Source organism: Tachyglossus aculeatus, chromosome 2 (genome assembly GCF_015852505.1).
Source record: "Tachyglossus aculeatus isolate mTacAcu1 chromosome 2, mTacAcu1.pri, whole genome shotgun sequence".
NCBI classification, from domain to species: domain Eukaryota; kingdom Metazoa; phylum Chordata; class Mammalia; order Monotremata; family Tachyglossidae; genus Tachyglossus; species Tachyglossus aculeatus.
In genome coordinates this window covers 143,385,266-143,412,787 of record NC_052067.1, presented here as the reverse complement: position 1 = coordinate 143,412,787, position 27,522 = coordinate 143,385,266, and the positions used below count along the sequence as shown (strand labels likewise).

The 27,522-nt window shown below is 45.9% G+C and overlaps 1 protein-coding gene across 3 annotated transcripts in view; it reads left to right on the top strand.

Annotated features, from left to right (window-relative positions):
• IPO8 (importin 8) overlaps nt 1–27,522 on the top strand; it is a 186,205-nt gene that overhangs the window by 134,812 nt on the left and 23,871 nt on the right. For all 3 annotated transcript variants that reach the window (XM_038761146.1, XM_038761154.1, XM_038761137.1), the window contains one exon: nt 12,843–13,063. In XM_038761146.1, the coding sequence (XP_038617074.1) occupies nt 12,843–13,063 (221 nt within the window). The remainder of the gene's footprint in view (nt 1–12,842; nt 13,064–27,522) is intronic.

Genomic DNA, 27,522 nt, shown 5'->3' with positions numbered 1-27,522 from the left:
GTTTTAGATTTTCACAGTATCCTTTATACATATATATATATATATGTATAAAGGATACTGTGAAAATCTATATAAGTATATACACACACACACACACACACACACATATATATACTTATATAGATTTTCACAGTATCCTTTATAAAGGAATATATAAATATGTATATTCCTTTACACATATATAGATTTTCCTTTATAGGAATATATGTATATAATACACACACACGTGTGTGTATATATATAATATTCACACACATACACACATATGTGTATATACTTATATAGATTTTCACAGTATCCTTTATAAAGGAATATATAAATATGTATATTCCTTTATACATATTTAGATTTTCCTTTATAGGAATATATGTATATAATACACACACACGTGTGTGTATATATAATATACACACATATGCACATGTGTGTATATATGTGTGTATGTGTGTATATACATATACACACACGTGTATATATGTGTGTGTATATATGCATATACACATGTGTATACACTGAGCCACGGTGCTTCTCACATGTGTATATGTGTGTATATTTATGTGCATATACATGTGAGAAGCAGCCCGGCTCAGTGGCAAGAGCCCGGGCTTGAGAGTCAGAGGTCGTGGGTTCTAATTCCGACGCCGCCACTTGTTAGCTGTGTGACCCTGGGCCAATCAGTTCACTTCTCTGGGCCTCAGTTCCCTCTTCTGTAAAATAGGGATTAAGACTGTGAACCCCACGTGGGGCAACCTGATCACTTTGTATTCCCCCAGCGTTTAGAACAGTGCTTTGTACATAGAAAGCACTTAACAAACACCATCATTATTTTATATATATATATATATATGCACACACACACACATATATACATGTATCTATGTGTATGTATATATGTGTGTGTGTATACATACATACATATATATACATATATATGTATAAAGGAATACTGTGAAAATCTAAAACAGAAAGACTAGTAATAAAAAGAAACGGTTATTTCAATGGATTTAGAGTCTCCCAAGCTGGACTAATGTTTGCTTACATTTTTCAGTTGACTCCACCGTATATCACATGATGCCGGGGGTGGTCTATTTATTACTCTATTTATTTATTTATTTTATTTGTACATATCTATTCTATTTATTTTATTCTGTTAGTATGTTTGGTTTTGTTCCCTGTCTCCCCCTTTTAGACTGTGAGCCCACTGTTGGGTAGGGACTGTCTCTATATGTTGCCAATTTGTACTTCCCAAGCGCTTAGTACAGTGCCCTGCACATAGTAAGCGCTCAATAAATACGATTGATGATGATGATGATGATGGTTGTTATTTTTAGGCCAAACTTTAGAAGGCCCTTTTTGCCCTTTTCACATCTCTCTGCGACCTTCCCAGACACCTTCAACACATCCCCCGTGAGCCCGTTGTTGGGTAGGGACCGTCTCTATATGTGGCCGACTTGTACTTCCCAAGCGCTTAGTCCAGTGCTCTGCACACAGTAAGCGCTCAATAAATACGAATGAGTGAATGAATAAATTTGTCGTTGACGTCCTCCGAATTTCCACATTCAAATGCAGCGCTCTCTTCTCTCGCCATGGTCGGTGGTCCGGCGGACCAAGCCGGGCTGCCCCCGTCGCTTCTCGATTTCAACTTTAGATGAGAAACAGCGCGATATAGTGGATTTAGCCTGGGCCTGGGACTCAATCAGTCAATCAATCGTATTTATTGAGCGCTTACTGTGTGCAGAGCACTGTACTAAGCTCTCGGGAAGTCCAAGTTGGCAACATATAGAGACGGTCCCTACCCAACAGCGGGCTCACAGTCTAAAACGGGGAGACAGACAACCAAACCAAACATACTAACAAAATGAAATAAATAGAGTAGATATTTACAAGTAAAATAAATAGAGTAATAAATATGTACAAACACATATACAGGTGCAAAAGGTCGTGGGTTCTGATCCCGGACCCGCTAGTTGTCTGCCGTGTGACCTTGGGCCAGTCACTTCACTTCTCTGGGCCTCAGTTATCTCGTCCGGAAAATGGGGATCGAGACCGTGAGCCCCACGTTGGAATAGGAATTATATCCAACCTGATTCGCTTTTATCCACCCAGCGCGTAGCGCAGTGCCTGAGTAAGCGCTTAACAAATACCGTGGTTATTATCATTCATTTATTCATTCATTGTCGTATTTATTGAGCGCTTATCGTGTGCAGAGCACCGTACTAAGCGCTTTGAAAGTACAGTTGGGCAACAGGTAGAGACAATCCCTACCCAACAACGGGCTCACGGTCTAGAAATTAGTATTATTGTTACGGTTATCACCCTTTTCCTTGCCTCCCAATTTAATTTTCAGTCATTTAGTTGGGAAATTGGGGAACCCCAAATGAGGATATCCACAGGAAAGGATCAGAGACACCATCAGCGGTCTCCATCCCCACCCCTCCCGATTAGTTTCGGAGTTATTGACTTGGGGGTCCAGCAATGCTCTGATACCGGGGAGACGATCCAGCGTGGCTCGGTGGAAAGAGCCCGGGCTTGAGAGTCAAAGATCATGGGTTCTAATCCCGGCTCTGCCGCTTGTCAGCTGTGTGACTTTGGCCCGGTCACTTGACTTCTCTGGGCCTCAGTTCCCTCATCTGTAAAATGGGGATTAAGACTGTGAGCCCCACGTGGGACAACCTGGTTGCCCTGTATCTACCCCAGTGCTTAGTACGGTGCTTGGCACATAGTAAGCGCTTAACAAATATGAAAAAAAAGACCCTCAACAACATCAGCTCGGGCGACAAGACCCGAGGAAAGCGGGACTGCCATTTTTAAAAGGAAAAAATGGACCGCAAAACTTTCTCCTTCTGCTTATCCGTTCCTTGCCAAGGTGATTGCTTCCGTCCTTTGATATTTACTAGCTACAACTGTCCAGGTTGCGCTCTGTCCCTTAAACGGATGTTCTTACAGGAAAAAAAAAAACCCACGTGATCGTTATTGAGAAGGCGGTTTGCACATCATCATCAATCGTATGTATTGAGCGCTCACTGTGTGCAGAGCACTGTACTAAGTGCTTGGGAAGTACAAGTTGGCAACATATAGAGACAGTCCCTACCCAACAGTGGACTCACAGTCTAAAAGACTGTGAGACATAGTAAGCACTTAATAAATGCTATCATTATTATTATTATTATTATTATTTAAAAGAGCCGTTCTCAGTTTCCTGGCCAAACTCACTAACGGATTTTAGCCACGAGCGTGAGGAGTTTGAAGAGCATCTGTTGCTCACTTGCACGACGGTGCCCATGAACGCCTAGGTGGAAACTTTTTTCTGGTCTTATTTTATAAATGATAATAATAATAATAATAATGATATTTGTTAAGCACACTCTTCTAGACTGTGAGCCCACTGTTGGGTAGGGACCGTCTCTATATGTTGCCAATTTGAGCCCGCTGTCGGGTAAGGACCGTCTCTAGATGTTGCCAACCTGTACTTCCCAAGCGCTTAGTCCAGTGCTCTGCACACAGTAAGCGCTCAATAAATACGATTGAATGAATGAATGAATATGTATACATATGCATATACATATATGTGTATATATGTTTGTACGTATCTATTACTCTTTTATTGGTACATATTTATTATATTTATTTTATTTGGTTAATATGTTTTGTTTTGTTGTCCGTCTCCCCCTTCTAGACTGTGAGTCTGCTGTCGGGTAGGGACCGTCTCTAGATGCTGCCAACCTGTACTTCTCAAGCACTTAGTACAGTGCTCTGCACACAGTAAGCGCTCAATAAATACGATTGAATGAATGAACTTGTACTTCCCAAGCGCTTAGTACAGTGCTCTGCACACAGTAAGCGCTCAATAAATACAATTGATTGACTGATAAAGCGCTTACTCTGCGCCAAGCACTGTTCTAAGCGCTGGGGTAGATCCAAGGTAATCAGGTTGTCCCACGTGGGCAGTCTTCATCCCCATTTTACAGATGAGGTAACTGAGGTCCAGAGAAGTGAAGTGACTTGCCCAAAGTCACCCAGCTGACAAGTGACCGAGCCGGGATTAGAATCCTTGACCTCTGATGCCCAAGCCCGGGCTCTGGCCACTGAGCAACGCTGCTTTTAAAGGCTGGTTATTAAACAGATCACACGCCCCTAACCCGCGGCCCACATCCTCCCCCTGGCCTGGAATCAATCAGTCAATCAATCGTATTTATTGAGCGCTTCCTGTGTGCAGAGCACTGTACTAAGCGCTTGGGAAGTACAAGGTGACAACATATAGAGACGGTCCCTACCCAACAGTGGGCTGCCCTTCCTCCACACATCCACCCTACTGAGAGCTCACCTCCTCCAGGAGGCCTTCCCAAACTGATCCCCTTCCTTCCTCTCTCCCTCGTCCCCCTCTCCATCCCCCCCATCTTACCTCCTTCCCTTCCCCACAGCACCTGTATATATGTATATATGTTTGTACAGATTTATTACTCTATTTATTTATTTTACTTGTACATATCTATTCTATTTTGTTAGTATGTTTGGTTTTGTCTCCCCCTTTTAGACGGTGAGCCCACTGTTGGGTAGGGACTGTCTCTATATGTTGCCAACTTGTACTTCCCAAGCACTTAGTACAGTGCTCTGCACATAGTAAGCGCTCAATAAATACGATTGATGATGATGATGATGGTTTTGTCTCCCCCTTTTAGACTGTGAGCCCACTGTTGGGTAGGGACCGTCTCTATATGTTGCCAATTTGTACTTCCCAAGTGCTTAGTACAGTGCTCTGCACACAGTAAGCGCTCAATAAATACGATTGATGATGATTGATGATGATCCGCCAAGCTAGCTCTCTGCCTCCCTTCAAAGCCCTACTGAGAGCTCACCTCCTCCAGGAGGCCTTCCCACACTGAGCCCCCTTTTTCCCCTCCTCCTCCCCATCCCCCCCCGCCCTCCCTCCTTCCCCTCCCCACAGCACCTGTATAGATGTTTGGACAGATTTATTACTCTATTCATTTCACTTGTACATATTTATTCTACTTATTTTATTTTGTTAATATGCTTTGTTTTGTTCTCTGTCTCCCCCTTCTAGACTGTGAGCCCACTGTTGGGTAGGGACCGTCTCTATATGTTGCCAATTTGTACTTCCCAAGCGCTTAGTACAGTGCTCTGCACACATTAAGCGCTCAACAAATACGATGGATGATGATGATGATTAATGATAATCGTAATAATAACCGTGGTATTTGTTAAGCGCTTACTACGTACCACTTGCTAAGCGTTTGTTAAGTGCTTACTACGAAAGCACTGGGGTGGATACAAGCAAATCGGGTTGGACGCAGTCCCTGTCCCACTGGGGGCTCACAGTCTCAATCCCCATTTTCCAGATGAGGGAACTGAGGCCCAGAGAAGTGAAGTAACTTGTCCACGGTCACACAGCAGACTAGTGGTGGAAGCGGATTTAGAACTCAGGCCCTTCTATCCTCTAGGCCGTGCTGCTTCTCAAATATTCATTCATTCGATCGGATTTATTTTGTTTTGTTGTCTGTCTCCCCCTTTGAGACTGTGAGCCCGCTGTTGGGTAGGGGCCGTCTCCATATGCTGCTAACTTGTACTTCCCAAGCGCTTAGTACAGTGCTCTGCACACAGTAAGTGCTCAATAAATACGATTGAATGAATGAACGAATGAATTTATTGAGTGCTTACTGTGTGCAGAGCACTGTACTAAGCGCTTGGAAAGTACAGTTTGGCAACATAGAGAGACGGTCCCCACCCAACAGCGGGCTCACAGGCTAGAAGGGGGAGACAAACAAAGCAGAACAAGTAGACAGGCATCAATACCATCAAAATAGATAAATAGAATTATAGGTACTTATCATATAAAAGATACTTATAAATACTTATTTATTAAGCATTTTTTGTATGCAAAGCCCTGTACGAATCCCTAGGAGAATAATAATAATAATAATGATGGTGGTATTTAAACACTTACTATGTGCAAAGCACTGTTCTAAGCTCTGGGGAGGTACAAGGTGATCAGGTTGCCCCATGTGGGGCTTACGGACTTCACCCCCATTTTACAGATGAGGGGACTGAGGCCCAGAGAATCAATCAATCAATCAATCGTATTTATTGAGCGCTTACTGTGTGCAGAGCACTGTACTACGCGCTTGGGAAGTACAAATTGGCAACATATAGAGACGGTCCCTACCCAACAGTGGGCTCACAGTCTAGATACTTATAAATACTAATTTATTAAGCATTTATTGTATGCAAAGGACTGTACTAAGCCCTAGGAGAATAATAATAATAATAATAATAATGGTGGTATTTAAGCGCTTACTATGTGCAAAGCACTGTTCTAAGCGCTGGGGAGGTACAAGGTGATCAGGTTGTCCCATGTGGGGCTTACAGTCTTCACCCCCATTTTACAGATGAGGGGACTGAGGCCCAGAGAATCAATCAATCAATCGTATTTATTGAGCGCTTACTGTGTGCAGAGCACTGTACTGAGCACTTGGGAAGTCCAACTTGGCAACATATAGAGACGGTCCCTACCCACCAGTGGGCTCCAGTGAAGTGACTTGCCCAAAGTCACACAGCATAGGGACCGTCTCTGTATGTTGCCAACTTGTACTTCCCAAGCGCTTAGTCCAGTGTTCTGCACACAGTAAGGGCTCAATAAATACGATTGATTGATTGATTGATTGACAAGTGGTGGAGCCGGAATTTGAGCCCATGACCTCTAACTCCCAAGCCCGGGCTCTTTCCCCTGAGCCACGCTGCTTCTCCCATAGCGCTTAGTACAGTGCTGTGCACACCATAAGCACCATAAGTAAATACGATTGAGTGAATGAATGGATTTCACCCGATCCGTCGTCCCTTGCGGGGCTCCCAATCTAGCGAAGCAGCGTGGCTCAGTGGAAAGAGCCCGGGCTTTGGAGTCAGAGGTCATGGGTTCGAATCCCGGCTCCGCCACATCTGCTGTGTGATCTTGGGCAAGTCACTTAACTTCTCTGAGCCTCCATTCCCTCATCTGTAAAATGGGGATGAAGACTGTGAGCCCCACGTGGGGCAACCTGATCACCCTGTATCCTCCCCAGCGCTTAGAACAGTGCTTTGCACATAGTAAGCGCTTAACAAATGCCAATTATTATTATTATTCTCTCTTTTTTCCGACTCCAGCTGTCTCCGGCAAACGGGCTTGCGGCTGCAGCTTCTTTCCCCTTTCCTCCCCCTCCGACCTTGGAGCCGTTGCTCCCGTTTATTCCCTTGTGGATAAAACCCTGGAAAATGGGGATGAAGACTGGGAGCCCCCCGTGGGACAACCTGTTGACCTTGTATCTCCCCCAGCGCTTAGAACAGTGCTTGGCACATAGTAAGCGCTTAACAAGTACCAAAATTATTATCATTATTATCGTTAACCCAGGCTTGGGAGTCCGAAGGACCTGGGTTCTAATCCCGGCTCTGCCGCTTGGCTGCTGGGTGGCCTTGAGCAAGTCCCATCGCTTCTCTGGGCCTCAGTTCCCTCATCTGTAAAATGGGGAAGGAGACTGTGAGCCCCACGTGGGACAGGGACTGTGTCCAACCCGATTTACTTGGATCCATCAATCAATCTTATTTATTGAGCGCTTACTGTGTGCAGAGCACTGTACTAAGCGCTTGGGAAGTACAAGTTGGCAACATAAAGAGGCGGTCCCTACCCAACAGTGGGCTCACAGTCTAGAAGGGGGCTCATCCACCCCAGCACTTAGTACAGTGCCTGGCACATAGTAAGCGCTTAACAAATGCCATTATTATCACTGCTGGTATTCGCATTATTATTATTACTAAGCCTGTCAGGATCCACTGTTTCCCCCCTGCTCCAGTAATAATAATAATAGCATTTATTAAGCGCTTACTATGTGCCAAGCACTGTTCTAAGCACTGGGGTGGTTACAAGGTGATCAGGTTGTCCCACGGCGGGGCTCACAGTCTTCATCCCCATTTTACAGATGAGGGAACTGAGGCCCAGAGAAGTGAAGTGTCTTGCCCAAAGTCACCCAGCTGACAAGTGGCGGAGCTGGGATTTGAACCCATGACCTCTGACTCCAAAGCCCGGGCTCTTTCCACTGAGCCACGCTGCTTTTCAAACAAGGTGATCAGGTTGTCCCACGGGGGCGGGGGCTCACAGTCTTAATCCCCATTTTACGGATGAGGTCACTGAGGCCCAGAGAAGTGACGTGACTTGCCCAAAGTCACACAGCTGACAATTGGCAGAGCCGGGATTTGAACCCATGACCGCTGACTCTAAAGCCCGGGATCTTTCCACCGAGCCATGCTGCTTAGTGGCTAGAGTGACTTTTAGACTGTGAGCCCACTGTTGGGTAGGGACTGTCTCTATGTGTTGCCAATTTGTACTTCCCAAGCGCTTAGTACAGTGCTCTGCACATAGTAAGCGCTCAATAAATACGATTGATTGATTGATAGAGCCCAGGTTTGGGAGTCAAGAGGACCTGGGTTTTAATCCTGACTCCGCCACTTGTCTGCTCTGTGACCTTGGCCAAGTCATTTAACTTCTCGGGGCCTCAGTATCTTCATCTGTAAAATGGGGATAAGATTGTGAGTCCCATGTGGGACAGCGACTGTGTCCAACCCGACAGTGCCCGGCATTACAGGAAGTGCGGATTTGGGAGCCCGAGGATGTGGGTTCTAATCCCTGCTCTGCCAATTGTCTGCTGTGTGCCCTTGGGCAAGTCACTTCATTCATTCATTCAATCGTATTTATTGAGAGTTTACTGTGTGCAGAGCACTGTACTAAGTGCTTGGGAAGAAGCAGCGTGGCTCAGTGGAAAGAGCCTGGGCTTGGGAGTCAGAGGTCATGGGTTCTAATCCCGGCGCCGCCGCTTGTCAGCTGTGTGACTTTGGGCAAGTTACTTCACTTCTCTGGGCCTCAGTTACCTCATCTGGAAAATGGGAATTAAGACTGTGAGCCCCACATGGGACAAACATGTATGCACCTCAGCCCTTAGAACAGTGCTTTGCACACAATAAGCACTTAACAAATGCCATTATTATTATTATTATCATTATTATTATTATTATTATTACAAGTCGGCAACATATAGAGACGGTCCCTACCCAACAACAGGCTCACTTCACTTCTCCTTGCCTCAGTTCCCTCAGCTGTAAAATGGGATTAGGACTGTGAGCCCCACGTGGGACAACCTGATGACCCTGTGTCTACCCCAGCATTATTTAAAACAGTGCTTGGCACAGAGTAAGCGCTTAACAAATACCATCATTATTATTAATTATCATTATTAAAAAAGTGCAACCAGGTATATCTATTTAAAATATCACCTGTGTTTATATGTCTCCCTTTCAATCAGTGGTATTCATAATAATAATGATGGCATTTATTAAGCGCTTACTATGTGCAAAGCACTGTTCTAAGCGCTGGGAAGGTTACAAGGTGATCAGGTTGTCCCACAGGGGGGCTCACAGTCTTCATCCCCATTTTCCAGATGAGGGAACTGAGGCTCAGAGAAGTGAAGTGACTTGCCCAAAGTCACCCAGCTGACAAGTGGTGGAGCCGGGATTTGAACCCATGACCTCTGACTCCAAAGCCCGGGCTCTTTCCACTGAGCCATCTGCTTCTCTTTTCATCTTCCTCCCTTCAAAGCCCTACTGAGAGCTCACCTCCTCCAGGAGGCCTTCCCAGACTGAGCCCCCTTTTTCTTCTCCTCCTCCCCATCCCCTCCGCCCTACCTCCTTCCCCTCCCCACAGCACCTGTACATATGTTTGTACAGATTTATTACTCTATTTTACTTGTCCATATTTACTATTCTATTTATTTTTATTTCTATTTATTCTGACGACTTGACACCCGTCCACATGTTTTGTTTTGTTGTCCGTCTCCCCCTTCTAGACTGTGAGCCCGCTGTCGGGTAGGGACCGTCTCTATATGTTGCCGACTTGTACTTCCCAAGCACTTAGCACAGTGCTCTGCACACAGTAAGCGCTCAATAAATACGATTGAATGAATGACTTCAGGGTTTACTGCATGCACAGCACTGTACTAAACGCTTGGCAGAATATAGCACAACAGTGTTGGTAGACAATATTCCCTGCCCGCAGTCAGCTGTGAGAAGCAGCGTGGCTCAGTGGATAGAGCCCGGGCTCGGAGTCGGAAGGACGTGGGTTCTAATCCCAGCACCGCCTCTTGTCGGCCGTGCGACCTTGGGCAAATCCCTTCACTTCTCTGGGCCTCAGTTCCCTCATCTGGAAAATGGGGATTAAGACTGTGAGCCCCCCGTGGGACAGGGACAACCTGACTAACTTGTATCTACTCCAGTCCTTAGAATGGTGCTTGGCACATAGTATTCATTCATTCATTCATTCAATCGTATTTATTGAGCGCTTACTGTGTGCAGAGCACTGGACTAAGCGCTTGGGAAGTACAAGTCGGCAACATAAGCACTTAACCCCTCTCCCCCTCCCCATCCCCCCCGCCCTCCCTCCTTCCCCTCCCCACAGCACCTGTATATATGTTTGTACAGATTTATTACCCTATTTATTTTACTTGTACATATTTACTATTCTATTTATTTTGTTAATGACGTGCTTCTAGCTTTATTTCTATTTATTCTGATGGCTTGACACCTGTCCACATGTTTTGTTTTGTTGTCTGTCTCCCCCTTCTAGACTGTGAGCCTGCTGTTGGGCAGGGACCATCTCTAGATGTTGCCAACTTGTACTTCCCAAGCACTTAGTACAGTGCTCTGCACACAGTAAGCTCTCAATAAATATAATTGAATGAATGAACAAGCACCATCAGCATCATTATTATCATTACTATTAATGAGCCATTATTTTAGCAACTGAAGAGCAGGAAATTTGAGCGCTTACTGTGTGCAGAGCACTGGACTAAGCGCTTGGGACGTACAAGTTGGCAACATATCGAGACGGTCCCTACCCAACAGTATTCATTCAGTCATTCATTCAATCAATAATTCAATAATAATTCGATAATAATAATAATAATTCAATAATAATTCAATAATTCAATAATAATTTGCTCATTATTCATAATAGGGATTTGATAATAATAATAATAATGATGATGGTGATGGTATTTGTTAACTTACTATGTGCCAAGCACTGTTTTAAGTGCTGAGAGCCGAGGGTGGGAGTCAGAGGTTGTGGGTTCTAATCCCAGCTCTGCCACTGATCAGCTGTGTGACTTTGGGCAAGTCGCTTCACTTTTCGGCGCTTAGAACAGTGCCAGTGCTTAGAACAGTGCTTTGCACATAGTAAGCACTTAATAAATGCTATTATTATTATTATTCTCTGCGCCTCAGTTACCTCATCTGGAAAATGGGGTCAGCTGTGTGACATTGGGCAAGTCACTTAACTTCTCAGTGCCTCAGTTCCCTCATCTGTAAAATGGGGATTAAGACTGTGAGCCCCACGTGGGACAACCTGTCTCCCCAGCGCTTAGAACAGTGCTTTGCACATAGTAAGCGCTTAACAACTACTATCATTATTAGTATTATTATGGGGATTAAGACTGTGAGCCCCACGTGGGACAACCTGATCACCTTATATCCCCCCAGTGCTTAGAACAGTGCTTTGCACATAGTAAGCGCTTAACAAATACTATTATTATTATTATTATTATGAGGATTAAGACTGTGAGCCCCACGTGGGACAACCTGATTACCTTTTATCTCCCCCACTGCCTAGAACAGTGCTTGGCACATAGTAAGTGCTTAATAAATGCCATTAATATTATTATTGTTATTATTATTATTATGGTCCCACATGGGGCTCATGGGGCAGCATGGCTCAGTGGAAAGAGCCTGGGCTTTGGAATCAAGGGTCATGAGTTCAAATCCTGGCTCTGCCAATTGTCAGTTGTGTGACTTTGGGCAAGTCACTTCACTTCTCTAGGCCTCAGTTCCCTCATCTGTAAAATGGGGATGAAGACTGTGAGCCCCTGTGGGACAACCTGATCACCTTGTAACCTCTCCAGCGCTTAGAACAGTGCTTTGCACATAGTAAGCGCTTAATATGTTTATAGGCATTTGTTACTCTATTGATTTATTTTACTTGTGCATATTTATTCTATTTATTTTATTCTGTTAATATGTTTTGTTTTGTTCTCTGTCTCCCCCTTCTAGACTGTGAGCCCGCTGTTGGGTAGGGACCGTCTCTAGATGTTGCCATCTTGTGCTTCCCAAGAGCTTAGTACAGTGCTCTGCACACAGTAAGCGCTCAATAAATACAATTGAATGAATGAATACTGTTGGGTAGGGACCGTCTATATGTTGCCAACTTGTACTTCCCAAACGCTTAGTACAGCGCTCTGCACACAGTAAGCGCTCAATAAATACGATTGAATGAATGAATGAATACTGTTGGGTAGGGACCATCTCTATATGTTGCCAACTTGTACTTCCCAAGCGCTTAGTCCAGTGCTCTGTACACAGTAAGCGCTCAATAAATACGATTGAATGAATGAATGAATACTGTTGCGTAGGAACCGTCTGTATATGTTGCCAACTTGTACTTCCCAAGCGCTTAGTCCAGTGCTCTGCACACAGTAAGTGCTCCATAAATACGATCGATTGATTGACTGATTGAAAAAAATAGATAAATAATGTGCAGTATACCGCATCAATAACCAACGTGGCCAGCGCTCAGCACGGTGCGGGCACGTTGAGAAGCAGCGTGGCTTAGTGGAAAGAGCAAGGGCTTGGGAGTCGGAGGGCATGGGTTCGAATGCCGCCTCCCCCACATAAATATGATTGATTGATTGATTGGTTGATGATGTATGTCACGGACTGACCGATGGGAATAAAATCCCCTTTTTTTCTGCTCTGAACAGTGCATCCCCCTGTTCGTGGAGGTGGTGCTGGAGCGGTTAACCCGGGGCGTTAAAACCAGCGAGCTGCGAACCATGTGCCTGCAGGTTGCTATCGCGGCGCTGTACTACAATCCTAACCTGCTCCTACAAACCCTGGAGCATCTTCACTTTCCGCACAATCCGGGGCCCATCACCGCGCAGTTTATAAACCAGTGGATGAATGACACAGATTGTTTTTTGGGGTAAGTGTCCTCTCGGGTTCATGATCGCTGTACTGGAAGGCCCACCTTGTCCCTGGAAACCTTTACTCTATACTCGATCAATCCACGTGAGCCCACTGTCGGGTAGGGACCGTCTCTATATGTTGCCAACTTGGACTTCCCAAGCGCTTAGTACAGTGCTGTGCACACAGTAAGCTCTCAATAAATATGACTGAATGAATGAATAGCTTTAATTCTATTTTTTCTGATGGTTTTGACCCCTGTCCACCTGTTTTGTTCCGTCGTCCGTCTCCCCCTTCTAGACGGTGAGCCCGTTGTTGGGTAGAGACCGTCTCTCGATGTTGTCGACTTGTACTTCCCAAGCGCGTAGTCCAGTGCTCTGCACACAGTAAGCGCTCAATAAATACGACTGAATGAATGAATGAATAATAATAATAATAATAATGGCATTTATTAAGCACTTACTATGTGCAAAGCACTGTTCTAAGCGCTGGGGGGATACAAGGTGATCAGGTTTTGTTTTTTTTTTTAATGGCATTTATTAAGTTCTTACTATGTGCAAAGCACTGTTTTAAGCGCTGGGGAGGTTACAAGGTGATTAGGTTGTCCCACAAGGGGCTGACAGTCTTCATCCCCATTTTACAGATGAGGTAACTGAGGCCCAGAGAAGTGAAGTGACTTGTCCAAAGTCACACAGCTGACAGTTGGCGTAGCCGGGATTTGAACCCTTGACCTCTGACTCCAAAGCCCGTGCTCTTTGCACTGAGCCACGCTGCTTCTCTTGTCCCACGGGGGGCTCACAGGCTTCATCCTCAATTTACAGACGAGGGAACTGAGGCCCGGAGAAGTGAAGTGACTTGCCCAAAGTCACACAGCTGGTAAATGCGATTGATTGATTGACTGATTGAAGAAAATAGATAAATAAGGCGCAGTATACCGGATAAATAACCAACGTGGCCAGCGCTTAGTACAGTGCGGGCACGTTGAGAAGCAGCGTGGCTTAGTGGAAAGAGCAAGGGCTTGGGAGTCGGAGGGCATGGGTTCGAATCCTGCCTCCCCCACATGCCTGCTGTGTGACCTTGGGCAAGTCACTTCACTTCTCGGGGCCTCAGTTCCCTCATCTGTAAAATGGGGATTAAGAATGTGAGCCCCACATGGGACCACTTCATCTCCTTGTATCCCCCCCAGCGCTTAGAATCAATCAATCAATCAATCATATTTATTGAGTGCTTACTGTGTGCAGAGCACTGTACTAAGCGCTTGGGAAGTACAAGTTGGCAACATATAGAGACAGTCCCTACCTAACAGTGGGCTCACAGTCTAAAAGAGTGGGCCCACAGTCTAAAAGAACAGTGCTTTACACATAGTAAGCACTTTGCACATAGTTAGTGCACTGTGTCCACCCTCACCAACTCTGAAATCCCTCTCTCTGATCATAATCTTCTCACCTGCCTCCTCACTCACACTCCTTTCCCCTGTAAATCCGTATTACTCCCTCACAGAGATCTCCGCTCTCTGGACCCCACCCATCTTTCGGAGCGCCTCACACCCCACCTCGCCGCCCTCTCCTCTCTACCCAGTCTTGATGATCAGATTACTGCTCTCAACTCTACCCTTTCTACTCAGCTAGACTCGCTCGCTCCCCTCTCCCTTCGCCGCTCTCGCACCACTAACCCACAGCCCTGGATCACTGCCACTGTCCGCCTCCTTCGCTCTTATGCTCGAGCTGCCGAACGCTGCTGGCGAAAGTCTAAACACCATGCCAACCTCGTTCACTTCAAGTTTATCCTTTCCTGCCTTAACTCAGCCCTCTCTTCTGCCAGACAAAACTATTTCTCCTCCCTTATTGACACCCATGCCCATCACCCCCGCCAGCTCTTCCGTACATTCAACTCCCTTCTCAGGCCCCCGGTTCCTCCCCCTCCTCCTTCCCTCACCCCCAACGATCTGGCCTCCTACTTCATTAACAAAATTAAATCCATCAGGTCTGACCTCCCCAAAGTCACTCCCCCCACATCTCCAACCCCCCGGCTCTCAACACTCTCTGCTACTCTCCCATCCTTCCCAGCAGTATCCTCAGAGGAGCTCTCCTCCCTCCTCTCAAGTGCTACTCCGGCCACCTGTGCTTCTGACCCCATCCCCTCTCATCTCATGAAATCTCTCGCTCCATCCCTTCTCCCCTCCTTAACTTCCATCTTCAACTGCTCACTCTCCACTGGTTCCTTCCCCTCTGCCTTCAAACATGCCCATGTCTCTCCCATCCTAAAAAAACCCTCTCTTGACCCCACCTCACCTTCTAGTTATCGCCCCATCTCCCTCCTACCATTCCTTTCCAAACTCCTTGAACGAGTCATCTACACTGGCTGCCTCGAATTCCTCAACAACAACTCTCTCCTCGACCCCCTCCAGTCTGGCTTCCGTCCCCTACATTCCACGGAAACTGCCCTCTCAAAGGTCACCGATGACCTCCTGCCTGCCAAATCCAACGGCTCATACTCTGTCCTAATCCTCCTCGACCTCTCAGCTGCCTTTGACACTGTGGACCACCCCCTTCTTCTCAACACGCTATCTGACCTTGGCTTCACAGACTCCGTCCTCTCCTGGTTCTCCTCTTATCTCTCCGGTCGTTCTTTCTCAGTCTCTTTTGCGGGCTCCTCCTCCCCCTCCCATCCTCTTACTGTGGGGGTTCCCCAAGGTTCAGTGCTTGGTCCCCTTCTGTTCTCTATCTACACACACTCCCTCGGTGACCTCAATCGCTCCCACGGCTTCAACTATCACCTCTACGCTGATGACACCCAGATCTACATCTCTGCCCCTGCTCTCTCCCCCTCCCTCCAGGCTCGCATCTCCTCCTGCCTTCAGGACATCTCCATTTGGATGTCTGCCCACCACCTAAAGCTCAACATGTCGAAGACTGAACTCCTTGTCTTCCCTCCCAAACCTTGTCCTCTCCCTGACTTTCCCATCTCTGTTGACGGCACTACCATCCTTCCCGTCTCACAAGCCCGCAACCTTGGTGTCATCCTCGACTCCGCTCTCTCATTCCCCCCTCACGTCCAAGCTGTCACCAAAACCTGCCGGTCTCAGCTCCGCAACATTGCCAAGATCCGCCCTTTCCTCTCCATCCACACCGCTACCCTTCTCGTTCAAGCTCTCATCCTATCCCGTCTGGACTACTGCATCAGCCTTCTCTCTGATCTCCCATCCTCATGTCTCTCCCCACTTCAATCCATACTTCATGCTGCTGCCCGGATTGTCTTTGTCCAGAAACGCTCTGGGCATGTTACTCCCCTCCTCAAAAATCTCCAGTGGCTACCAATCAATCTGCGCATCAGGCAGAAACTCCTCACCCTGGGCTTCAAGGCTGTCCATCACCTCCCCCCCCTCCTACCTCCCCTCCCTTCTCTCCTTCTCCAGCCCAGCCCGCACCCTCCGCTCCTCCGCCGCTAATCTCCTCACCATGCCTCCTTCTCGCCTGTCCCGCTATCGACCCCCGGCCCACGTCCTCCCCCAGGCCTGGAATGCCCTCCCTCTGCCCCTCCGCCAAGGTAGCTCTCTTCCTCCCTTCAAGACCCTGCTGAGAGCTCACCTCCTCCAGGAGGCCTTCCCAGACTGAGCCCCTTCCTTCTTCTCCCCCTCGTCCCCCTCTCCATCCCCCCATCTAACCTCCTTCCCTTCCCCACAGCACCTGTATATATGTATATATGTTTGTACATATTTATTACTGTTTATTTATTAATTTATTTTACTTGTACTTACATTTGTTAGACCACTGAAGCTGCCAATTGATATTATGTAATTGAGGTGACTATATTATTGTGAGTGAGTAATTTAAAGAGGCCAGAATACTAACAAGACTCTCCTATTAGCTTTCTACCTTTGAATTAGGCCAGAGAGCACTTAATCTTACAGAGACAGAATGTCACGTGAACCCTTCTGATTGCCTATGGAAACAAAATTCGCGGTGTTTAAAAATAGCTGTTTCATAACATTTTCCAGCCCTCTTGTTCATCCGCTGTCCTGTAGGAATCGAATGAATTTCAGTACGTTAAATTTCCCGGATGCCAGTGTTAATCGCGCGATCACGGTTAGTAGCGTATTAAAATATCTGAGTAAATGCCTGTTGCTAAATTCATGGTGAGCAATCTATAAAATATATCTGAAAGATGTGCTAATATTAACTAAGACTGTTAAGTGGATTGTGAGCATAATGTAGAAGCTGAAATTACAAGAGAGATCCTGCCCCGTAATTTAAAGGTTAATATGTCTCCTGTAACTGAGCCCACTGTTGGGTAGGGACTGTCTCTATATGTTGCCAACTTGTACTTCCCAAGCGCTTAGTACAGTGCTCTGCACACAGTAAGCGCTCAATAAATACGATTGATTGATTGATTGATTGATTTAATGACTGTTATGTTAGCATGAGAAGCAGAGTGGCCTAATAGAAAGAGCTGGCAATAACAATAATGGTATTTATTGGTATTTATGGTATTATTGGTATTTACCAATTTATTTATTGGTAAAATGGTATTTATTAAGCGCTTACTATGTGCCAAGCACTGTTCTTCCGAGCGCTGTGGGGTAGGTACAAGGGAATCAGGTTGGACACAGTCCCTGTCCGTCATTCATTCATCCAATCGTATTTATTGAGCGCTTCCTGTGTGCAGAGCACTGGGCTCACAGTCTTCATCCCCGTTGTGCAGATGAGATAACTGAGGCACAGAGAAGTGAAGTGACGCGTCACTTCACACAGCAAAGTCAGAAGACCTGAGTTCTAATGATGATGATGTCATTCTTTTAGACTGTGAGCCCACTGTTGGGTAGGGACTGTCTCTATATGTTGCCAATTTGTACTTCCCAAGCACGTAGTACAGTGCTCTGCACACAGTAAGCGCTCAATAAATACGATTGATGATTGATGATTTATTAAGCGCTTACTATGTGCAAAGCACTGTTGTAAACAATTGGCAGAGCCAGGTGTTGAACCCACGACCTTGGACCCCAAAGCCCGGGCTCTTTCCACTGAGCCCAAGCGCTTAGTACAGTGCTCTGCACACAGTAAGCGCTCAATAAATACGATTGATTGATTGATTGATTGAGCCACGCTGCTTCTCTGATAGGATAGGATCAGTGATTGTATTAATTCAGTGAGTCATTGACTTCGTTCCAACTGAGCTGGCCGAGTGGCATCCCTTTGGGGTTTGACGTTTTTGTGGGTTCAAGGCATCCTCTAGACCGGATAGGATTCAGGAGGGACAACCTAGAAGGTATTTGCAGCCAACTTTTGATTCTATTTCTTTCCTTCGATACTTAGTAAAATGAAGACTTGCCTAGAATAAATCTGTTAATCTTCGTATGTTCATTCATTCATTCAGTTGTATGTATTGAGCGTTTACGATGTGTAGAGCACCGTATTAAGCGCTTGAGAAATCCAAGTCAGCGACATATAGAGACGGTCCCTACCCAACAGCGGGCTCACAGTCTAAAAAGGGGGTGATGCCTTTTAAAAGGCATTTTAAAGTGCCTTTAAAAAAAAAAATTTTTATGGTATTTCCTAAGTGCTTACTATGTGACCGACACTATTTTAAGCGCTGGGGTAGATATAAGCTAATAATAATAATGGCATTTATTAAGCGCTTACTATGTGCAAAGCACTGTTCTGAGCGCTGGGGAGGTTACGAGGTGATCAGGTTGTCCCACGGGGGGCTCACAGTCTTAATCCCCATTTTACAGATGAGGTAACTGAGGCACAGAGAAGGGAAGTGACTTGCCCAAAGTCACACAGCTGACAGTTGGCGGAGCTGGGATTTGAACCCATGACCTCTGACTCCAAAGCCCGGGCTCTTTCCAGTGAGCCACGCCACTTCTCCTGAGCCACGCTGCTTCTCTAATCAAGTTGGACATCTTCCTTGTCCCCCATAGGGCTCCCAGTCTTAATCCCCATTTTACAGATGAGGTAACTGAGGCACAGAGAAGTGAAGTGACTTTCCCACGCTCACGCAGCGGACGCTCTGTATTAGAAGTGCTTGATTGTAGAAAATACGGTAACTTGAACAGAGGGAACGTAACTGGAGAACCGTAACAAAATATCACTGGAACAATGACTCTCAATAAAAAAAAGTTCACGGGTCTACTCTTGGATTTTTTTCCCTTAGCTGTCTAAATGGAATTACCCACCCAAATTTTCGAAATTCCCCCAAAATCCAGAAACAGTTCAAAGCAATTGTGTCAAATCTCAGGAGTCGACAATTGTGATTATGTCACTTCCTTTCCCAGCCCTTCCAGCAATTTGGGAGAAGTGTTTACTATGAGAATAATAATAATAATTATAGTCATTTGTTAAGTGTCTACAATATGCCAAGGACCGTATTAAGCACTGAGGTAGAGAAAAGGTAATCAGGCCAGACACAGTCTGTGCAGGGATCATACGGGGCTCACAGTTTAATCAATCAATCAATCAATCGTATTTATTGAGCACTTACTGTGTGCAGAGCACTGTACTAAGCGCTTGGGAAGTACAAGTTGGCAACATATAGAGACAGTCCCTACCCAACAGTGGGCTCACAATCTAAAAGCAGTTTAAGGGAGAAGAAGGATGAGTATTTCACCCCCAGCTTCCTTAGAGGAAACCGAGGCAAAGAGAAGTTAAGTGACTTGTCCAAGGTCACAAAGCAGGCTGCCTGATCTTAGAATCAATCAATCAATCGTATTTATTGAGCGCTTACTGTGTGCAGAGCACTGTACTAAGCGCTTGGAAGGGTTTATGAACAGTGAAATGGAGAGCAAGCAGAAGAGAGAAAAATATGGAGAATAATATGCGATGGAGATTAATCATCCCTAAATGAAAAATTGAATGTTTTCAGTGGGGAAAGAACCCAGTAACTTTAATCTGATTGCAAGACGTCACCGTGTTTTTTACATACTTCTTGGCTAAAGCATCAGGGAAAGACAAATTGCCTTTTTAAGAATCAAATTGCAGAGTTAATGCGCCAATTAGAATTCCGTGATCCTGTCGAGTTCCCTACTGATGAAGATTTCTGGGCTAGGGAATGTTTCATTGAGTCTCTTGGCTCAAGACTCAAATCTACAAAGTAGGAAATGTTATATTTCTGTAATGACTTGGATTCATCATGTGGAAATTCTTTTTTAATGATAATGCTCCCGGGTCCTCTCTACTTGCCTTGCAGGAGGAATGTCTGCCGTGTGACTTTGGGCAAGACCCTTCACTTCTCTGGGCCTCGGTTCCCTCATCTGTAAAATGGGGGTTAAGACTGTGAGCCCCACGTGGGACAACCTGATCAATCAATCAATCAATTGTATTTATTGAGCGCTTACTATGTACAGAGCACTGTACTAAGCGCTTGGGAAGTACAAATTGGCAACATATAGAGACAGTCCCTACCCAACAGTGGGCTCACAGTCTAAAAGGGAGAGACAGAGAACAAAACCAAACATACTAACAAAATAAAATAAATAGAATAGATATCATCATCATCAATCGTATTTATTGAGCGCTTACTATGTGCAGAGCACTGTACTAAGCGCTTGGGAAGTACAAATTGGCAACATATAGAGACAGTCCCTACCCAACAGTGGGCTCACAGTCTAAAAGGGGGAGACAGAGAACAAAACCAAACATACTAACAAAATAAAATAAATAGAATAGATATGTACAAGTAAAATAAATAAATAGAGTAATAAATATGTACAAACATATATACATATATACAGATGCTGTGGGGAAGGGAAGGAGGTAAGATGGGGGGATGGAGAAGGGGATGAGGGGGAGAGGAAGGAAGGGGCTCAGTCTGGGAAGGCCTCCTGGAGGAGGATTACCTTGTATCCCCCCCAGCACTTAGAACAGTGCTTGGCACATAGTAAGCGCTTAGCAAATGCCATCATTATTATTATTATTATTATTAAATCAAAAACGCTGGCGATGGTGACTTTTTTGCTTTTTTCTTTTTACTGAGTTCTCTGTGGGGGTTGAGCATTATTTAACCATGGTTCTTTATGAGGTTTAGCGTGTTAAAACATCCAGAGGACGTGAGCCGAGGGAACACGACTTGGAAATCGGGGGCAGCGAAATGGCACGCCAAGGATTCTTTTGCAGAAAAAGTAGAAGGTCTGAGCCGAAGCAGATGCTTCCCTTAAATTCAGAGTAGTGGGTGTATTTCTCCAGCACCATGTCACCCTGGAACCACCTTCAAATCGGTTACTGATCCTTCCCGAAAATGAGCAGATATTAAGAACTCGCTTCTGCCAAGTAGATCATCATTAGGGCAGCGGAAGAATAGAGAGGCTCACCTTTGCAAGTAATTTAGGGAAAGAGGTGGGGATTATTAAATAAGCAGAGACGGTGAAAAAGCCAAGGCCGAATGAGGTGATTTTTCGATGCGGTTGCAGGCTCCTGGCTCTGGCCGTGTTAACGGAAGAGTATAAATGCTGTTTTGGGGTCAGCCCATCCAGCCTGGTATTTTGTTCCTGACTTGGATCACCAGATGCTCGGAGGAAAGGTGTGATGGCTGTCCTTATAATAATAATAATAATAATAATAATAACAATAATAATAGTAATAATGGTATTTGTTAACCGCTTACTTTGTGCCGAGCACTGTTTTTTTACAATGGCATTTATTAAGCACTTACTGTGTGCAAAGCACTGTTCTAAGTGCTGGGGAGGTTACAAGGTGATCAAGTTGTCCCACGGGTGGGCTCACAGTCTTCATCCCCATTTGACAGATGAGGTAACTGAGGCCCCGAGAAGTGAAGTGACTTGCCCAAAGTCACACAGCTGACAGTTGGCAGAGCCGGGATTTGAACCCATGACCTCTGACTCCAAAGCCCGGGCTCTTTCCACCGAGCCACGCTCAAGCGTTGGGATAGGTACAAGGTTATCAGGCCGTCCCAGGTGAGGCTCACGGTGTTAATCCCCATTTTACAGATGAGGTAACTGAGGACCAGAGAAGTGATTTGCCCAAAGTCACACAGCTGACAAGGGGCGGAGCCGGGATTAGAACCCACGACCTCTGACTCCCAAGCCCGGGTTCTTTCTACTAAGCCACGCTGCTGCCCTTCTTGTAGTTAATAGTAATAATAATAATGGTATTTGTTAAGCACTTACTATGTGCAAAGCACTGTTCTAAGCGCTGGGGGGATACAAGGTGATCAGGTTGTCCAGCGGGGGGCTCACAGTCTTAATCCCCATTTTGCAGGTGAGGGAACTGAGGCCCGGAGAAGTGAAGTGACTTGCCCAGTGTCACACAGCTGACAATTGGCGGAGCCGGGATTTGAACCCATGACCTCTGACTCCAAAGCCCGGGCTCTTTCCACTGAGCCATGCTGCTTCTCTCGGTTCATCCTAATGGTCACGGCTGGATTGTCTGAGAAGCAGCGTGACCTAATGGAAAGAGCACGGATGTGGAATTCGTTCAGTATATTCAGTGGTGTTTATTGAGCGCTTACTGTGTGCGGAGCACTCAACTAAGGCCCTGAGAGAGTGCAGTAGACAAAGATGCAGCATGGCGTCAACATGTCAAAGACTGAGCTCCTTGTCTTCCCTCCCAAACCTTGTCCTCTCCCTGACTTTCCCATCTCTGTTGACGGCACTACCATCCTTCCCGTCTCACAAGCCCGCAACCTTGGTGTCATCCTCGACTCCGCTCTCTCATTCACCCCTCACATCCAAGCCGTCACCAAAACCTGCCGGTCTCAGCTCCGCAACATTGCCAAGATCCGCCCTTTCCTCTCCATCCAAACCGCTACCCTGCTAATTCAAGCTCTCATCCTATCCCGTCTGGACTACTGCACTAGCCTTCTCTCTGATCTCCCATCCTCGTGTCTCTCTCCACTTCAATCCATACTTCATGCTGCTGCCCGGATTATCTTTGTCCAGAAACGCTCTGGACATATTACTCCCCTCCTCAAAAACCTCCAATGGCTACCGATCAATCTGCGCATCAAGCAGAAACTCCTCACCCTGGGCTTCAAGGCTGTCCATCACCTCGCCCCCTCCTACCTCCCCTCCCTTCTCTCCTTCTACTGCCCAGCCCGCACCCTCCGCTCCTCCACCACTAATCTCCTCACTGTACCTCGCTCTCGCCTGTCCCGCCATCGACCCCCGGCCCACGTCCTCCCCCGGTCCCGGAATGCCCTCCCTCTGCCCATCCACCAAGCTAGCTCTCTTCCTCCCTTCAAGGCCCTGCTGAGAGCTCACCTCCTCCAGGAGGCCTTCCCAGACTGAGCCCCTTCTTTCCTCTCGTCCCCCTCTCCATCCCCCCGTCTAACCTCCTTCCCTTCCCCACAGCACCTGTATATATGTATATATGGTTGTACATATTTATTACTCTATTTATTTATTTATTTATTTATTTATTTTACTTGTACATTTCTATCCTACTTATTTTATTTTGTTGGTATGTTTGGTTCTGTTCTCTGTCTCCCCCTTTTAGACTGTGAGCCCACTGTTGGGTAGGGACTGTCTCTATGTGATGCCAATTTGTACTTCCCAAGCGCTTAGTACAGTGCTCTGCACATAGTAAGCGCTCAATAAATACGATTGATTGATTGATTGATTGATTGGCGTGGTGGGTAGAGTACAGTACAGTGCCTCAGTGCTTAGCACGGTGCCTGGCACAAAGTAAGCGCTTAACAAACACCATCATTATTCTCATTATTATCAAGCACGTGCCCGGGAGTCAGAAGGTCATGGGTTCTAATCCCGGCTCCGCCACTTGTCTGGTGTGTGACCTTGGGGAAGTCACTTCACTTCTCTGGGCCTCAGTCACCTCATGGGGGCAAGACTGAGCCCACTGTTGGGTAGGGACTGTCTCTATGTGTTGCCAACTTGTACTTCCCAAGCACTTAGTACAGTGCTCTGCACACAGTAAGCGCTCAATAAATACGATTGGTGGATTGTGAGTCCCTCCTGGGACAGGGACTGTGTCCAACCTAATTTACTGGTATCCACCCCAGCGCTTAGTTTAGTGCCTGGTTCGTAGTAAGTGCTTCACAAATACCGTAATTACTATTAAGAACAGACACATTCCCTGCCCACAGAGTCAGAAGGACCTGGGTTCTGATCCCGGCTCTACCACTTGTCTGCTGTGAGACCTTGGGCAACTCACTTAACTTCCCTTTTAGACTGTGAGCCCACTGTTGGGTAGGGACTGTCTCTATATGTTGCCAGCTTGTACTTCCCAAGCACTTAGTACAGTGCTCTGCACACAGTAAGCACTCAATAAATGCAATTGATGATGATCCCCTGTGCCTCAGTTACCTCATCTGTAAAATTGGGATTAAAACCGCAGGCCCCATGTAGGACACGGACTGTGTCCAACCTGATTAGCTTGAATCTACCCTAGCGCATAGTACAGTGCCTGGCTCGTGGTAAACACTTAACAAATACCATAAACAAAAGTTCCAAACTTCACCCTAGTAACACACCATGGGTGGCTCATTTATGAATTAACCCCACTCTTGACCTTGTTGATCTTTTTCAGTTGGTGTGATTTCCTGTGAGAGAGCACAATTCCAAATGCTTACCAGCGACTCCGTGAAAGTTTTCTCTTCCTGTAGTTTGGCCCTGCCACCTTCAGGATTCTCTGTCTTTCCCCTTACCCTGGAGATCTGGAATTTTGAGGACGATTCCTCTTTTCCCTGCCCCGCCTTACCCATCCTGATTTCTGTAATGGTCAAGCATGTCCTCTCCCTGCCTTTAGAAATACACCCAGAAAAGCCTCAATCTCTTTTGTCTTTCCTCCAGTGGATGCATTTCTATCCCAGACCGTTATTCAAGTCCGACAGGTCTCGGGAAGGACCTTAAGAGGCATAGCAATCCAATCAATCAGTCAATCGACTGTATTGATTGAGCGCTTTCTGGATGCAGAGCGTATTAAGTGTGGTATTTGTTAAGCGCTTACTACTGTATCTAATCAGGTTGGATGCAGTCCCCGTCTCACGTGGGATTCCCAGTCTCAAGCCCCGTTTTACAGATGAGGTTTCTGAGACACAGACGAGTGAAATGACTCATCATCATCATCATCAATCGTATTTTTTGAGCGCTTACTATGTGCAGAGCACTGTGCTAAGTGCTTGGGAAGTACAAATTGGCAACATATAGAGACAGTCCCTACCCAACAGTGGGCTCACAGTCTAAAAGGGGGGAGACAGAGAACAAAATCAAACATACTAACAAAATAAATAGAATAGATATGTACAAAGAATAGATATGACTCGCCCAGGGTCACACAACCGACAAGTGACGGGACCGAGATTACAACCCAGGCCCTACTTAGTGGTCTACCCACTAAGCCATGCTTGGGAGAGGATAGTGGAGTCAAGTTAGTAGCCGCATTCCTTGCCCACAATGAGCTTACAGTCTAGAGGGGAAGACAGACATTCATATAAATAAATTACAGATATGTACGGAAGTGCTTTGGGGCTGAGGGATGGGTGGGGTGACACAGAAGGAAGTGGGAGAAAAGGAAATGAGGGCTTAGTCAAAGGCGGCATACTCTAGCCATTAAGGCTATTAGAATATTTATATAAATTTCACCCTCACCTCACTGAGGGTGATAGTCTCTGCCCGTATTTGGAGGTTGACTGCTGTTTTAAAGGGAGGGGATATGGGAACGTTGAACAGTTAGTTTCACCTCAAGGGCCATAGCATTACTTTTCTACGTACAGCTATTTTCCCCTCTTTTCTTGGAAAAGAAGTTTAGCAAATAGGGCAGGTAGGATATTCAGTAGTCAATCAATCAATCAATCGTATTTATTGAGCGCTTACTGTGTGCAGAGCACTGTACGAAGCGCTTGGGAAGTACAAGTCGGCAACATATAGAGACGGTCCCTACCCAACAGCGGGCTCACAGTCTAGAAGGGGGAGACAGAGAACAAAACAAAACATAGTAATAAAATAAATAGGATATGTCCTGATTTGTATTTGATTTCTCCAGAGATACAATTCAGAAAGCGAGTTTGGAAACGCCAATCAGGGAGGAACCAAAACATTCGGTAATTTTTTTTTTTCCCCGTCGTAGGATGGTGATTCCAAACCGTAGCTACTTTTTAAAACTGCTTAACTGCTCTCATTTGTGTCTTAATGGGAAGAGCTGTTTGCAATATGAAAGGAGTTAAGAAAGCATACCGAGAACCTTATAAACCAGTCTTCCACCCTTATGTGAAATTATGGATTGGTTTATTGTAGGGAATTGCTTTATTAGACTTGTCTTTCCATTTTTATCTGAGAGCGGCAAGGATTCCCGCCGTACTTGGGCTCAAGTTGAGTCCTTGGTGCTCTCACCCGAGACTTGATATCGCTCCGCTCACACCAATCTGCCAGCCGGAGTAATAGGATTAATGTAGAGAGCTCAGTGTCGAAGCTTTAAGAATCCCATTGCTTTTCCTAGAAACTCCGAAGATCACTATCCATCTTCTGCAGGGTGCTTTCTCCCTCTCCACTTTTGTAACCCTCTGGAAGAGTTAGGAGAGGAGGGAAATAGAGGTTTAGGAAAAGTGAGGTTGGCTGGGTGAGATTTGACTCGAGAAAAGGGTTGTTTCGTATAAGCACTTGATGAGAGAAAAATGATTCACGGATTGCCAAATTGAGTGCTGCTGTTTGGGAACAGTGGCCTCTTTTGGTTTAATAATAATAATGATGGCATTTGTTAAGCGCTTACCGTAATAATAATAATAATAATGGCATTTATTAAGTGCTTACTATGTGCAGAGCACTGTTCTAAGCGCTGGGGAGGTTACAAGGTGATCAGGTTGTCCCACCGGGGGCTCACAATCTTAATCCCCATTTTACAGATGAGGTAACTGAGGCCCGGAGAAGTGAAGTGATTTGCCCAAAGTCACACAGCCGACAAGTGGCGGAGCCGGGATTCGAACCCGTGGCCTCTGACTCCAAAGCCCGTGCTCTTTCCACTGAGCCACGCTGCTTCTCTTGACCGTACTGTCTTAAGCGCTGGGGAAGATACAAGGTAATCAGGTTGTCCCATGTGGGGCTCACAGTCTTTGTCCCCATTTTACAGAGGAGGGAACTGAGGCACAGAGAAGTGAAGTGACTGGCCCAAAGTCACACAGCTGACAAGTGGCGGAGCCGGGAGGAGAACCCATGACCTTTGACTCTCAAGCCCAGGCTCTTTCCACTGAGCCACGCGGCTTCTGGTTTAGCCAGTTGATAATGCAGATTCTAACTGGGTCAGGGAATTTAGTACTGTCATTAAGAGCAAATGATGCCTATTTGAGTGATTGTCTTAAACTTCCTTTATTTTGAATTTTGATTAGTTGTAATCTCCCCAATGACATTTCTCTTTCATGTTTGTTTCCCCCTTCTAGACTGTGAGCCCGTTGTTGGGTAGGGACCGTCTCTATATGTTGCCAACTTGTACTTCCCAAGCGCTTAGTACAGTGCTCTGCACACAGTGAGTGCTCAATAAATACGATTGAATGAATGAATGAATGTTTGGCATACTG